General features: G+C 40.3%; 1 protein-coding gene across 3 annotated transcripts in view; it reads right to left on the bottom strand.

Annotated features, from left to right (window-relative positions):
- Positions 1 to 16,438, bottom strand: part of CDHR1 (cadherin related family member 1) — a 46,321-nt gene that overhangs the window by 4,055 nt on the left and 25,828 nt on the right. For 2 of the 3 annotated variants that reach the window (XM_075610464.1, XM_075610463.1), the window contains 6 exons: positions 14,381 to 14,584; positions 13,650 to 13,802; positions 11,475 to 11,639; positions 6,027 to 6,094; positions 3,597 to 3,825; positions 2,798 to 3,052 (listed from right to left, as the gene is read on the bottom strand). In XM_075610464.1, the coding sequence (XP_075466579.1) occupies positions 2,798 to 3,052; positions 3,597 to 3,825; positions 6,027 to 6,094; positions 11,475 to 11,639; positions 13,650 to 13,802; positions 14,381 to 14,584 (1,074 nt within the window). Of the gene's footprint in view, positions 1 to 140; positions 976 to 2,797; positions 3,053 to 3,596; positions 3,826 to 6,026; positions 6,095 to 11,474; positions 11,640 to 13,649; positions 13,803 to 14,380; positions 14,585 to 16,438 lie in introns of those variants that run through there. The other variant, XM_075610465.1, reaches the window with a different exon arrangement.

Here is a 16,438-nt window from a genome sequence, read left to right as displayed (position 1 = left end):
GGCCACCCACAGGTCAGGTTATCAGGATACCCCTGCTTCAGCACAGGGGGCTCAATCAGTGGCTCAGTCAAAGACTGAGCCACCTGTGCTAAAGCAGAGATATATCCTGAAAATCTGACCTGTGGGTGGCCCTTGAGGACTGGAGTTGGCTACCCCTGCTTATAGTGGTTAGATTTGGTTGTTCCCATTATTGTACTCTATGTGACTTTCTGAAATTCGAATGAGCACATATTAATAAGTGTTATATTTAATAAATAACACAGAAGTTACAAAAGAATACGTGTATTTTCTTAGGTTGGAAGCTTATTTTGGGAAAGGCTTACTCCCCCAGTTTTACTTGTACGCAAATTGCCATTACCCCAGTGCCGTATTTCCCTGCATTTTATATTTAATGTTGCATTTACTATAAAGAGCAATATTCATGGCTTTCATAAAATAAATAATAATAATAATAGTAATTATTATTATTAAAACAACAACATCAATTGTAAGATTCACAGAGTAAGGTGAGAAACACAAAGCAATTAATTGATACAATTAAACAGCTACAGTATACTAATTAAAATGCATTTTATGCACTATTTTATGTTGCTATGAATTCTGTATTTACATTCTGTTTTCTAGTACTCTTTTACAGACATTACTCTTTTAAAAACATATCCAAAATACAGTACTTTGCATGTTTGGAGTGGTATGAAATAATGTTAATTTAAGATGGGTTTCTTTGGCATATTAAGGAGAAATACATGTGCCTATAGTAATTTAGTGAAAGGGTTGCTTTGGTGGTCCCCTTATAATTTTTCGGACTCTCCGTTTAGGGTGAACTTTTGATCTTTTCACACTTTTCCAATACATGATGGTGGATATCACCAAAGTTATAGAAATGCTGGAAAGGACGGTACTCATCCAAATCCCAAATATCGTCCAGGGCCGCTTCCTGAGACCCAAAACATAGGACTTTACCCGTGATCTGATCTGGAAATGTCAAACATAAGATCATTTAACATTGATATGCAGTGAGGGGCGGGGAATAACAAAATAGCTGAGGGGATAGGGAGACAAAATGGATTTGTAAAGTGTCAACAGTGTAGAGTTTTCTACTTAACCACTTCCCTGTTATAGGAGCCAAGAAACATCACTCGCCTCTCTGGCAATAGAGAGGTTAGAAGCAAAAGAAAGACCAGGAGTCAATACAAGTTTTGTGGATTGCATACTCTTACCCTTGGTACTAAAGCATAACTACAGTCATTTGCTGAAGATTCTGAGCAACAAATATGATACATTCTACGGCAAGGGTGAGCAATTATTTTGGCTGGCGGGCCACTTCACAAGCTTTGGTAAGCTTTGCGGGTCACATACATAATGTAGGTCCTTACCAGCTTCTTCCTCCACATGCTCCTCTCCAGTTTTTCCCCCCACATGCACCCCTCCTCACCAGCTTCTCCCCCCACACTACCCTCCTCACCAGCTTCTCATTACATGCTCCCCTCCTCACGAGCTTCTCATCACATGCTCCCCTCCTCACGAACTTCTCCCCACATACTCCCATACTCACGATCTTATACCCCACATGTTCCTCTGCTCTCCTGGTTCCCCCCACATGCTCCTGACCATCTTGTCCCCCAAATGCTCCCCTCTTGACCATATTCTCCCCCACATGCTCATCTCCAGCTTGTCCTGCATATGCTCCCCCCCTCTCTGGCTTCTCCCCTGCATAACACAGAACCCCAGCAAGCTCAACTAAATGACCCTATTTCAAGAGAATATATAAGTATTTTACTGTGTATTTCTGTCATGTTGGATGTAGCATTGGGCTTCTCTGTCGTCTGTTCTCCCCTACATACCCTTCTTCTCAACTGCATCTCCTCTACATGCCCCCCCTTCCTCTCTTATTCCCTTTTCTTTCTCTCTAACGCACATCAATCTCTCCTGCTCCCTTTCCCTCACTCACTCTCCTCACTCTCTCCTCCCTTTCACTCACTCACTCACTCACTCACCTCTCCTTTCTCTAACTCCCCCCCTTCTTTCTCACTCTCCTCCCCCCTTCTCTTTTAATCCTCCTCCCCCTGATTGCGGAAGATGGGTCAGACTTCTGGTGAGTCCGTGTTAGGAACACCTGGGAGGGCTCACTCCACCCCACAGGTAGGGCCTCGGGACGGGGTGTGGAGAAAGAGGGGGCCGTACTTGTGGTGGGCAGAATAGGGTAATTTAGCAGGCCTGATGTGACCCGTGAGCCATATTTTGCCCACCCCTCTTCTACTGTCAGACAACTGGAAACAATAACAACTATAATAATTACAAAAAAGTCTAAAAGAAAATCTAAAACAACTTAAAATATCATTTATTGTAATATAAAATGGATGATCATTCCCATTGACTTTGCCATTTGTGAATTAAATCCATCAATAAAATATGGTTTTGATACCTTCTAGTGGACCAGCAAAACCTCACAGGTCTCTTCTCCAAGTGTACTGCAGCGGTACAGTATAAAGATGAAGAAGCATATATATCCAAAGGAATTACTGTATGTACAGTAGGTTTGCAGATCTACTCTGCAGAGTGTCTTGGAGGGGTGAGAGGATTTGTGTAAATTACCAAGAGCGAAGTATTTTAGAAACTTAAAAATATCCAAACACTATAATCTCTTCCATGAAAAAGTTACTTCACTAAAAGGTATCAACACCTACAATAAATGTACACTTCTCAAGTGGCTAACTATATAGGAAGATATATTATTTAGGGATGCAAAATATACCGAGCATAATCACAAATAATCACAAACCCTGCATAACCCTACCTCTTCAGTAACATCAATCTTGACTACAGCGGTTGTACTGAAGGAAGGAGAACCTCTGTCTTTCGCCTGGACCACCACTGACCACTTGCAGTCTTTGCTGTGTGTAATGTTCTGGATAATATCTAGGGACTTGATGTAAGACTTAAGCTTGATCTCCCCGGTGCATTGATCAATGTCAAAGATGTTGTCTGGATCCGCTTGCATAATGGCATAGTCCACAATGTTATTTGGTTCCTCCGCATCCTGGTCTGTTGCCTAGAGTAGACAATGAGAATTGAATGGTATTTTCATTCCAAACATGGATCTAAAATCATTTGTCCGAATTTCTCATATTCAAGTTTCTGCTGAAAGTCGATGTGAACGTTAATGAATAAACGGTCAACTTTTCCATCTTGAATTCATTAGACATGTAACTTCTATTCTAGATGTTTATTGAGCCCTGAAGAAGAAAATAGAACCTGAAGCCTCTTGGGATTGAGTGTTGTATTCACACTATACTTTTCTTTGAAGAGTGAGATCCTAGTTTTATACCCAATGGTAGCCATAAGTAACCTCAGGTAAGTATATCTATTGCCCAATTCCTTAGGTACAAAAGATTGTGTCTGTCAACACAGGCATCCATTTGAAATGTATTATTTTGTATATTTATAGCATAACAAATATAGGTAGTTCTATTTAAAAATGACATTGAATTAGGTACAAAATAATAAACATCTCTTTTATAACAGCCCCTTCCCCCATCTGTTTCTGAACATGATGCATACCAATAATCTATTACTGCTCGAGATATATTAGTTACCTCAATCTTTACTGGCAGGCCAATGATCATGGTCCTTTCCTGAATATTCTCATTAAACTCTGGACAGTGGTCATTGATGTCCAGAACAGTGACGAACACCTCAGCCAAGCTGTATTTTCCTTCTGTGTCCTCGGCCTTGACATAAAAATTATATTTAGAGTTGACTTCTGCATCCAGGGAGGCCCAGGGCTGCGTGTAAATGATTCCAGTTGAGGGGTGAATCAGAAAACTGCAACACAGAACAATAATGTCACCGATAGAAATTTTTGGCATATTAGACCAATCTAGTTAGTCTCAAAGGTTTAGTCTCAATGTACTTATCTTTCCCACTTGTGCATGTCTCATGTTTTATTGCAGGGGTGGCCAACTCCAGTCTTCAAGGGCCGTCAACAGGTTTCCAGGATATCCCTGCTTTAGCACAGGTGGCTCAAACAGTGGCTCAGTCATTGACTGAGCCACCTGTGCTGAGGCAGGGATATCCCGAAAACCTAAGCCGATTGGTGGCCTTTCAGGACTTTAGTTGCCCACTCCTGTTTTGTTTCTTCACTGTGTTTAACTCTACCATATCTTCTAGGATGTCAACCCATGACCTCACCACCCCTTTCCCCGAGCCATTTGGGCTTTACTCCATATTTGCACAACAACATTTTTTTCTTGAGCTTTCTTGAAAGCTCCCGTTGATGTCCTTCCAGAGATGTGGCAACCAGAAATGGAACTTTACATGATCTGTTGAGCAGTATCAAAACATCATTCTCACTGCTTATTATATTCCAAGAGATAATTCCATTGACAAAAACAATCTTACATAATGACTTGCTGTTTGAACGCATAGAGGTTGTGGCTTGTGTTAACACAGTGTATAAAACATTTACCACTGAACTAGTTAATGATTACTCTTGGCTGATGCAAATCAAGTATCTAAGGTTGCCGCAGTCTCTTCTCACTCTCTCTCTCTCACCCCTCCGCCCCTGCTGACTCCCTGCACATGCTAAATTATCTTAACGCAATGTTCAATGTCAAAGGGAAAAAAAAACACAGCAGGTCTATATTTAGTTTTCCCACCTTTAAGGAGTGAGAAAACCAGAATAAATTGCCACAATGACTTGCTCCTCTTTCCCTCCTATCTGCTCAGAAGCAGCTGTGATATTTGGTTATCATCGTTCCAGCTGTGTATACGACCCCCCCCCCCTGATCCAATTAACAGCTTGTTATATGGGTTTAAGAAGAAACCAAGTGTAAGTCACCAATGAAGAAGAGCAGCATGAAGCATGTTCTTCTAAAACAGACAGCATTTTACAATCTGATCTCTTGAATTCCCCCTTGTGGGAAACGCATTTATTCACTACATACAGTATGCTCTTATCGTGGCAATGGTTGTATGGCCAGAAATTTGCGTCACATTCTGACCCTTCACTGATGCGTCCTCGCTTTTCCATAATGAGACGTATGGTTACGGTGAAGCATCTGAGGTGGAAGACTTTAGTTCTCCCAACACCTGCTCTATGTATCCTCGGGCAATTTATTTCCCATTCTAGAGGCTGTTAGAGGTTAATTAGTGTACGATGCTTATTAATTATTAGACTATATAAATATTCTGTATGGTTACAATTGGTTACCATTTTTACCCCTATATAACACAGTACAAAGACTTTTGCAGACACAACGAGACCCTGCCTCAAAAGCTCACAATCTAATTGTGGGTGCCTGGGGCACAGATAAATACAGGACATCAAAGGCAGAGCTGTCACTAGGATTCAAATCCGATTCTTCCCACTAAAATATTCTTTCAGCCTAATACTGCAGCTTTCAAATTATTCTTACCAGCACCTTATCTGTGGAACTCCCTCACACTCAGTATACGCCAGGCACACTCTCCAGGACTCTGGTCCCTCTTACAGTATATGCATTTATATTTGGGATTAAACTATTTTATGGAATTGTATAACACTGTATATTTGAATGGACTATGCACTGGATCTTTAGCGGTGATGCATTACCTTCTAGAAAATCCTTTCTTATGCTTAGGACATAAGCTTTTATATTTAACAGTTATTTTGTAGAAAGGTTTACTAATGCCTTCTCCAATTCGTATAGGGTATATTAGTTATACTGTGTTTCTACTCCTTACTCACCCTAAGTCTGAGTTTGTTTCTTAAGAATCTGCCAACGGATTGCTGAATTCGTGGATTAGATTCTACAAATCCATCCTTTGCGGAATCTGCCCAGTGTATTGGCAATAATAATAAAAATCCTGCAAAACGCGCCCTTCTTGAGATTGATCCGCTGAAATCCACGGACCAAAGAAACCGGACTATTTGCTGCGGATCCAAATCCGCCCCCCAAAATCCGCCCATCTCTAATCCTTAGGATGCTTTGTTACTGCACACATTATTCCTATGCATAGAGTTACAGATTCCTGGTTTTACTCACGGATCAGATCCTGTACCATATATGGAATACTTCATTTCACCCCAAAGTCCTGAATCCAAGTCAGTGGCCTTTGGAAAAAAAATTGAAATGGATTTCTCATTAAAATCATACAAGGAATGGATTAACAGAAGAAAGACTCCTTATATCATTGAACATTTGTTAAATGGAACCTTACTTTAAAATAATGAAAGGGACAGTTTAACAAAAGCACAGTGTCCAAAATTGCAATAGTAGGGCTAAAGCCTGTGATTGTGGGGGCGGCCATATGGCCCTCCCACCAGCACTGTAAATTTCAGCCAGCCCCTCCCCCTTACCATCACTAACCTCCACCCTCCCCACCTCCATCTCATTCAATTGCTGTAAGGTGGGGGATCTCAACTCCAGTCCTCAAAACCCCCCAACAGGTCAAGTTTTCAGGATATCCCTGATTCAGCACAGGTGGCTCAATCAGTCCCTGCTTCAGCACAGGTGGCTCAACCAGTGGCTCAGTCGAAGATGTGTAGGGGGTTCCTGAGGACTAGAGAAAACTTTGTTCTATTTTTTCCTGAGGACTAGAGTTGAGAACCCCTGTCTTAAGGATAGACCCTCGATTCAGGCCTAATCTGACAATCGTCCATACCCAACTCTTCCTCCCTTACTTGATAAACACCATTGTCCTTTTGCCCATGGCTTTTCTTTTCCAAATTATAATATTGGATACATTCTAAGGATATCGGAAACACAAGTTCAATGAAAAAGTCAATACGACTCCAGCAGTATTTTCTGCGTAGCGAATCCCATCACTGATACCGTGTCCATGAGATTGCTTTACCATATAATGAAAAGGCCTCACATGTTGTGATGGACAACAGACCATGTGTTTGTATAGCAGAAAATCTGTTCCTGTCAAACAAATTGGTGGATTCAACCAAAATCCCCACTGTCCAATCAAAGCCGTCAGAAATTATATAAGCAAACACTGGCACACAGACATTTAGCAACATGTTGACATTGTCAATTTGTCAGAACTCAGAGATTATTTTACATTTTAATGAACATGGATACAGTTGCTCTAATTCATTGAATTTTATTCACACCCAAATAAAATTGCTCCAATGTTGTTCCATTTGCATCAGCTTGCGATGGGAATTATTACATGAATTTTCTCTCCCTCAAAAATGCATCTAAACTGCCTGGTTTTAGGTAATTTCCCCTGCCTGATAAACAATTTACCTCAAATGTACTAATGTGTTTCTAATTTCTAATATATAAAACAGATACACACTGAAATTGATGCAGTGCATCAAAACACCCGTTTCTTTGCATTGATAATTTAGCCCATAATGTCCCTGTGATTTTTTTTATTGCTATCCTCAGTGAATATTTGAACTTCCAATTGTTGATGTCATTGGCAAAAAGTCTGATCAGGCAGAAAAATTTGGGGGAAGTTATGTATGTGATCAGTTGCATATCTACCCTTTTGATAGTGATTTCGTTATGTGCCAAGTAACTGCACCTGGAAAGAAATCAAGAGATATTATAAGATATTGAGCTTGGATGTGATAGTAAAAACAGCAGTCTGGTTGGCTGAATTACAGGCCATTAATGTCACAAGATAATCCATTTACTATACTTGAAACTGCAAGTTCTGTGCTGGGCTAAATAAAACATTTTATTAAAAGTAATTCCCTTGACTTGTATAAACTCAGCAACATCATTTCTATAATTGACCTTAAGGATGAATAATCACCATGCAGCCTTAACTACCATGTACTATTAGAACTGCTCATAGCTCCTCTTCATTCCGATGGTTTTAATTGATTCTCTACACGCTGAAGGCAGGTACGGGAGGGAAACATTCCCCAGAGAAGTAGAAGTGTTATAACAGAAGGTCATGCTCGGAAACTGGAGGGTGAAGAGTGATGTGAGAGGAGGTGCGTCTTCACAGAAATGGTTGTGGATTTGGGGAACAGCCTGCCAACAGAAGTGATGGGAGCTGCAGTAATATAGTGAAGGCATTCAATATTGCATGGGAGAGACAGAAAGGTATCAAAGAGCTGAAAAAGGTCAAGATGTACAGTACGTAGGTCTGAAGTTTTAAAACAGTTAGGAAAAATGGGTAGACTAAGTGAGCCAAGTGAATGCCATCACTTTGTAGGTTTCTATATTTCTATGAATCACTGCTGTAGTTGCCATATAAGAGAGGGAACATGCAGCATTTATACCCAACAGTTATTAAACGCGCACATTTCTATCTCAGTAATAAGCGTAACCTCATATAGGTCATTCACCTGCCAGTTGGGGCCATTTGTTCTAGGTGCTGCTACTCTATAAGACAGCATCCTTTGTAAATGTGGCCTTTCAATTGTAAGGTTTCTTCCACCCCAGATGTGCCTTAACACTGCTTAGTAAATAAGGCCCACTATAGCCCATTCTTTTGAAAGGGCATAATGTGTCTCCCAGCATGGAAGGTGTTTTTATGGAGAAGCACATCTTAGTACATATTGTCCCTGGTGTTCTCAGTTCTGGCACACATAGTTATATCTTCCTTGTTGCATTAAGTGACACATAGCAACGTGCTCAATGGGGATATTACTTATTGTTGTAGAAGCAGGGGATGGAAAACAGAAGAAGTAATTTACTAAGAAGTATTTGAATAGCACTCTGGAAATGCCTCCGTAGCTCGATACCAATCAGAATAAGTAAACAGCAATGAGACTCCAGACTGTGATCTTAAAAGGATTATTGCCTCCTGCTTTGAGGCTCAAGGTGGATTTTCACTAATCTCTTATAAAAACATTGCCTGGAGCTCCTTTTAGCTTAAATAATTATTGTCCTGCATAAAGATGCTTATTTTGCTTTAGAAGAACAGCGCTCTGATAACACTGACAAACAAGAAAACATTCTGAAGTTAAAAAGTAGTGATTGGAAAAGTATGCCTGTGGCTAACAGGAGGGATTATGCTATTTGTCATGTAATACATTTGAATAACATTATTTAGCTGGAATAGTATTCAGTAATCACTAGGTGACATGAATGGGGGAAGGGATTGAAAGTAGGTCACTCTGTGTCTAAGTTACTATGTTACTCTGTAAGTACTGTGTATCAAGTAGAGTACACTAACTCCATGCAGCATGTCAGGGTTAGTAATTCACTATACTGAACAGTAGCCCCCATATCAAATATACTTAACTATTTTTCAAAGGACAAATACATTTAGTCCAGATTAATGGCATCTCTTGCCTGGCAGTTCAGTTGATGCATGAAGAAGGGATGAACATAAAGGTCTGATGTAATGCATTTCATCGTTCTCTCCCGTACAAATGTTATTATCTGGCCTTCCCGCCTCACATATCTCTCCCTGACAATCCATTCAAAATGCTGCTGATCGAATCATCTCCTACTGTTGTAGAGACCTATCTGCTTCTGACCTCCTGAAATCTCTGTATAAACTACAAAATGATCCTCCTCTCCTTTAAGGCTCTACTTTCCTCTGCACCTTCATCTATGTAAACTCTGGCCTCTTGTTAACCCCTTACTTGCCTAAATATTCATCAAGTGCTGTCACTTCCGGTTTTCACAGCCCGGTTGCAAACTCACCTCTTAAAAGCATCTAATCACATTATCTAAGCCTATACTACTAATTCCAGGTGCACTTTACCTCCCTGACTGCACTTTTAATAATGCACATTCACTTGTGCAGTGTCTGTAAGTCTCCCTATATGTCAAATAGATTGTAAGCTCTTTGATGCAGGGCCCCCCTTTGTGTTATGTTGTCATATATTTGCTGCTCCTATCATCACTGTTTGTACTTTATTTTCCACTAGCTGATATACCCGGCGTTGCCCGGGATGTAATTTTCCCGGCTCCCCCCTGTCTCCGCTCCCCCTGTCTCTCTCCGCTCTCTCTCTCTCTCTCCTCATTCCCCTCTCTCTCTCCCCCTTCTCCTCTCTACCCCCTCTCTCTTTCTCCCCTGTTCACAGCAATCTGGTCCCCCCCCTGCACATGAATGAGGCCCCCCTTCCCATCACAGCTCCGGTGCCCCCTCCCCCGTTCACAACTCTTTTTCCCCCCCACGTTCACAGCTTCATTCCTTCCGCCCTGTTCACAGCTGCGCCCCCGTTCATACCTCCCCCCCTTCACAGCTCCATTCCCCCCTCTCTCTGTGTGTATATAATATGTGTATATAATATATGTATCTCCCCTCTCTCTGTGAGTGTATATAATATATGTATCTCCCCTCTCTGTGTGTATATGATATATGTATCTCCCCTCTCTCTTTGTGTGTATTTAGTATATGTATCTCCCCTCTCTGTGTGTTTTTAATGACGTCACCCTGCCTTGCACTCAGAGATCTCGAGAGCCAATGAGAGCCAATGAGAGCCAAGGCCCGCCCCATAGTCAGCCAATGACAGCCAATGCCTGCCTGCAGTCAGCCAATGGGAGAGCTTGACAGCCAATGACAGCCAATGAGAGTGAGCACAAACCCACAGCCAAACATCTTTTTAGTTTTATATATATATATATATATATATAGATGTATTGTCATTTTGTAAAAGTGCAGCGTACACTGTTGGTGCTATATAATTAAAATTATACAAACATACATGCACTAAAGTTACATTATTACATGTGTGGCGCTACTGGCTCAATACAACTTGCTGACAGAAGCAGAACACAACAAAGTACCTTGATGGAACTGGCAAATGTTTAACCTTGTAACATATGGATCGCCGTGAATTCCTTGTTCACTCTTTCACTGCTGGGGGTTCAGCAGTTCATTGTGAGTGAGAGGTCTAATCGAATTGGGTTATTGAGAACTAGTATTCTCAGCTAAAGAAACATGACGAGATCTCAATGTAGAGAAAAGTGTGGTTTTGATGTACTGCTCCGTTTTGGAGCACAGCTGCAGCATTTGTAAGAACAGTTTCTTACATCTGATATAGTATATTAGACTTACACCACTTCAGATACAGAGGATTTTGGAGGGGGCAAATAAAAGGGGAAAAGCAAAATGCGATCATCTCTTTATAATATGTGCACGATGTAACTCCTCCCTAACTCCTACTGACATTCCCAAAATGGCAAGCTGGGACAGATGGGAGAAAATTGGAGCACATTCTTTGATGCATAGGTGCAAGCTGATAACGCTTTAGTTTTGCACTGAAATTGCCTTGATTGGTAGACCCATAAGGCTTCTTGAATACATTTAGAATAAATTAGAAACCTAAGCCCTTATTTGCTGTAAATCTTTAAAACATTGCTAGAAACACAATCAAAAGTACACAAAGGGCTGTGTTTATCAGATTAGGGGTTCTAAGGCCATGTTTTTTTTAATGTGCCTTCCAAGCTTGTACAGTATGTGCAAATCACAGACACTGTTAGTGCAGCGCGGCAACGGTGCTGAAACGGACAGCGACTTTTTCTTTTGGGCTCAAAAAAAAAAAGAAGAAAATAATTAGTACTTACAGTCACTGCCACAACATTGGAGCCCCCTGGAGAGTTCTCTGGGATTCTGGCAATGTAGTACTCGGAAGAGAACTTTGGTGTATTGTCATTGATATCCAAAAGATTGATGGTTATATCAGCGGTTGAGCTAAATTTTTCAGGAGTGTTGACTTCAATGGCAAGAAGCTATGGATAGGGAGGTAATGATTTGACAAGTTATGCTGGAACATCCACTAAAGATCAACATTGCTGATTTTTAAATTACCATTAAAAATGGGATTGTGGCAATCATTTTTAGAATGACGGCTGTATTCACTACAAATGATTTCATTATGAATGGGTTGTGATATTGATTCACGTTTGCATAGCTGAAAGTTGTGTTAACTCAGAATTTAATAATGCAAGCGATACAAATAAGTAATAACCGATAGAAATCTGTGTTAATCAGCACTTTCTACAATAGCGTTATGTAATAGAATTTCTTACAAGACTCTGTGACAGAACATTATTTAAACCTCTTTCAATTAGCAATCCAAGCGATATACTACGTGTTTGAAAAAAAAAAACGAAACAAAAAACTGTTCTGTAGTATTAGATAATACTAATACTTTAATTCAACTACTAATGCCACTTTTAAAGAGTATTAACATACTGATACTCCTTTGATTTCTATAGAAGGTTTTAAACACTTTCCCAGCAGTGCAAGTACTTTGTAACACTTTCCTGTTTGTGATCATTTGTTGCCAATATTCCGAGTAGTTTGAGCTGCAAACTGTAACAACAGATGCTGTTACCTTAGTAATATATGAATACACTGTAGCTGCTGAGTTACAGTACACTGACTGAAGGATTGATTTCAAATGGAAAGACAGCCATTTAGTGAACCCTGGGAAGCAGGATCTTTGCTGATCGATCACGGGAGAACAAATCAATCAGCAGCTTAGGTAATTAATTTTCAATAAAAGGTAATCAAAGGCTGCATATATTAAAACAAAAATGATTATACATTTTAAATGTAACCTGCTTGGATTGCCTAATTAATGCCTGAGGCTATCAATGCATTGTAAAGCAATGTCTTCAGGTACCCAAGAGGTTAACATACCACATAAACACCCTATAAATAAAACACAAAAGCACCACATGCATATGTACAGATATTAAGCCTTTAGTAGCCAAAACAGCCAGCAAGCCATGGTTCTATAGAGCAGAGATTCCCAACTTCTGTCCTCAAGGACCGCTAACAGCCCAGGATTTAAGGATATCCTCTCCTTAGCACAGACGGACCAATCATTTTGACTGAACCACGTGTGCTCAAGCAGGGGGGGGTATCCTTAAACCCTGTACTGTTAGGGGGTCCCTAGGGTGTCCGTGAGGACTGAAGTTGGGGGCCACTGCTATAGAGTAAGGTAATTAGCCACATACTATTTCTCTAATCAGACCACATAATCAGCTATAGGAAATTGTATGGCCCATCTTCTGGCTTAGGCTACGACCCCGATGTCTGCGCTGCATGCGCGCCTGCCGGGCTGGCGTGTGCAGCCGAATTCCCCAGTCTGCACTGAGCTGCAGTGGGAAAGACAGGGGGGCGTGACGAGGGAAGTGAAGGGGGTGCGGCCATGATATCATCCGGCAGGTTCGCCCTCATTGGCTGAACTGCCAGGGGGTGTGGCCTAGCGCTCCATCACCAGTGTTAATCTCACTTTTCCGGTCTGCTAGAAAAACTCGCTGTGCGGTGGCCACACCTTGCAGAGGGCCCGGCCCCATTGAGAGGTGGCCCTTGATTGCGTAGCGCCCGCTATAGCCAGTGGGGACCAAGCCTTAGCACTGCTCAGTAAATATAGGTACAGTAATAATGTGCTATTCTTGTGATTTACATTTTTCTTGAGCATTTTCAACTAATTGATGAGCCAATGGTTGAATTTTTGCCTGTGCTTGTATCCCGACTAAAGCAGTATGGGATTCTATTTGGCAAGATATCTGTCAACTAAAGGATATTGAAGGCCATTCATATGTCTTACTTTAGCAATGTCTATAGCTGGGGATTCTGCTTAGTGTATTGTATGTTTATATATTGTCTATGTAATAGAATCCACAAGATACATGACAATAAGTTATTAATCTCCATGTATTTTCCTTCCTAAATATTTTTTCAGAAATAATGCTTCAGTGCGGGGCAATGTTACAAAATAAAAGTACCTTAAAAGTGAGCAAATGGAACTTTTCATAGTCTATTCCTGCAGAATTCTCCACTATTATCGTCACTTGAGCCTCATTTAAAACAGTTTGTGGCACAACACGAAAAATACCTCCATGTCCAACCAAACGCAGGTTAAATTTAGCGTTGGCTCCCTGTGAACAAAATAGGTACACCCAGATATTATTTATACAATAAAAACAGTTACATGCAAGTATCACTCTTCAAAGTTAGATATAGTTATAAATAAACAATCCTTTTTTGAATTTACAGTTTGCGATGCTCATTTTAATATTTCTAGTGCTAATTAGGATCTGACCTTTTAGGCAAAAGTACCAGTATTATTCCACATGGATGTGCATTGGCATTCTTTTCTGTTACTCTGCTTAATTGGCTTTTTGTAACTTTGAAGTGCTGGTTAAGACACAAACTAAATGGTATTAAATTCAGGTTGTTCACTGTAAAGATAAAATTCTACAGGTGAACAATGACTTGTTCTGAGTGAGAACATTAGGTCTATGTTAGCGTGAAGGCAACAGCAAACTTTGCAAAAATAGGAATTTCTGCAAAACCTTGGACAGTGTTAGAAATTTGGCTCTATCACTAAGTCTATGGCACGCATCAAATGCTTAAATCAACCACTGCAAAAGAATGAGACAACATTTATCCAAATCTGCATTGTATAGTCTTGTTATCTGTTGGCTAAAGAGAGTTAGCCTTGGGCTCCACCAACCTGGTCCGAATCATTGACTGTAATTTTAAGTCCTCTTAGTATCTCTCCCTCTGGTGGATGCTCGTGCATTGTAAGTTCAAAACTGTTCTGGGGTCCATTTTCACCATAGAATGTTGGAGGATGGTTGTTAAGGTCAACGACTCGTATAGTCACCACTGTGAAAGCATGAGCGACCACATTCCATTCAGGGCTCATTTCTGACACCTGCCAAGAAAATAAACACAATCAGTGCAACAAAGCATGGATTATGGCATGTTGTCCAGTGGAAACATGGTGGATAACCTGATGGGGATAATGACTCTTCAATAAATGATCAAATGAGCTTTTCTTGTTGGGAGAGATGAAATGGAAAAAAGCACAACCACAGCGCTATACCCTATAATGTGCTACAAACATGTGAATAATACAATAATAGTGATATTAAATCAACACATATATAAATGTGAATAAGTGAATAAATGTCAATGTGATCTATGATCATCTCTTAGATTCGGAAGTCCTGCAGCCAGTAGGTAACAGGGATTGTCCAGATCCTATGTTGATCCTAAAGAAAAAATTGTCCTCCTTGGAGCTGCTCTTCCTCAATCGGTGCTCTGTGTTTTATATAAAAAACAGGAGAAAGAAAAACCAGTGTAGTAGACTGTGCACTAAATCAGATTTGACCTTGGGTGAATACCCCACCAATTGTACATGTAACTAATGGAAGACAGATACCATATATCTTAAACCAGAATTCTATAAAATACACCAAACAGGAGAGAAGAGTATAGGGTATATGATTTCAGAAAAAATCATCTTTGATGTGAATAGTAGATAGTATCACCCTCTATGTAGTGCACAAAGTGCGAACACTTGATGGGGATTAAATAGGGCACTTACACTACACTGATACTCTTTGACGTAGTCACCAGTGGAAGGTGAGTAGATACTGATGACTAAAAAAACTAACTAATGTGCATAAACTAAGCGCTATACTAATTCAAAAATGTGCTCAATAGTTGAGATAATACCAAACCTTGATATTAATTAAAGTGATTCCTATGTGAAGAAATCTCAAAAAACAGCAGCCTAGGGAAATTGACACAAATGCTCTCCTATGCATAAGTTTAAACAAATATGAAAAAATAGATTGCAATCCCCGGCGCTAGTAGCAAATGGAATATAATACCAATTGATAAAGTCCAATTATTTGTGTATCCTCCCCCCCCCTCCCCCGGAGTTATCACTGGCAATATTGCACCATTTGGTCTTTCTCCCATTCATATCGGTTGGATGATCTGTGGTGTGTTTGTCAACGGAGGATTTCGGGACAGAAGACTGGAAGTACATCATGAGGGGTCTGGTGTAAGAAGCCTTGAAGCAAGCACAGATTCTATCCACCGAATTCACAAGCCTGCTATCTTGTAAGTAGGCTTTTTTTCTGGGAAAGGGGATTTAATTGAACATCTTTGTGGTACTGCGCAATGGCTGTGTGTTCTCTTTATTCTCTTTAGGAATATCAAGGCCACACTGTTATTCGTTGTGGGAATGTGATCCATTGTGAAAGACTGATACACAAATCATTGGACTTTATCAATTGGTATTATATTCCATTTCCTACTAGCGCCGGGGATTGCAATCTATTTTTTCGAGTAGATACTGATACTGGATAGTTTTCTCAGTAGTGGTGGGACATAGTACAGATCCACAAAAAAACACCTAAAATGTAATGAAACATATAAAACGGATAATCAGTGTAGTGTAAGTGCCCTATTTAATCCCCATCAAGTGTCTGCACTTTGGGCACTACATAGAGGGTGATACTATCTACTAGCATCCTAGAGAATATAGCACACAGCTAGTAGAGTGGATCAAAAATTGGTATGAAAATAAATCTTTATTGGTCCATTTTCATACCATTTTCATACCAATTTTTGACCCACTCTCCTAGCTGTGCGCTATATTCTCTTGGATGTTTATCTTCACTCTCTATTAGTAGCAGCACGCTTCACAAAAAACACAGGATGGGGACGCTCCAGAGATGTGAGTAAATCTTCACACAATACTATATATTTCTTG

Source organism: Ascaphus truei, chromosome 8 (assembly GCF_040206685.1).
Source record: "Ascaphus truei isolate aAscTru1 chromosome 8, aAscTru1.hap1, whole genome shotgun sequence".
In the NCBI taxonomy this organism is placed as follows: domain Eukaryota; kingdom Metazoa; phylum Chordata; class Amphibia; order Anura; family Ascaphidae; genus Ascaphus; species Ascaphus truei.
This window is presented reverse-complemented; position numbering and strand designations above follow the sequence as displayed.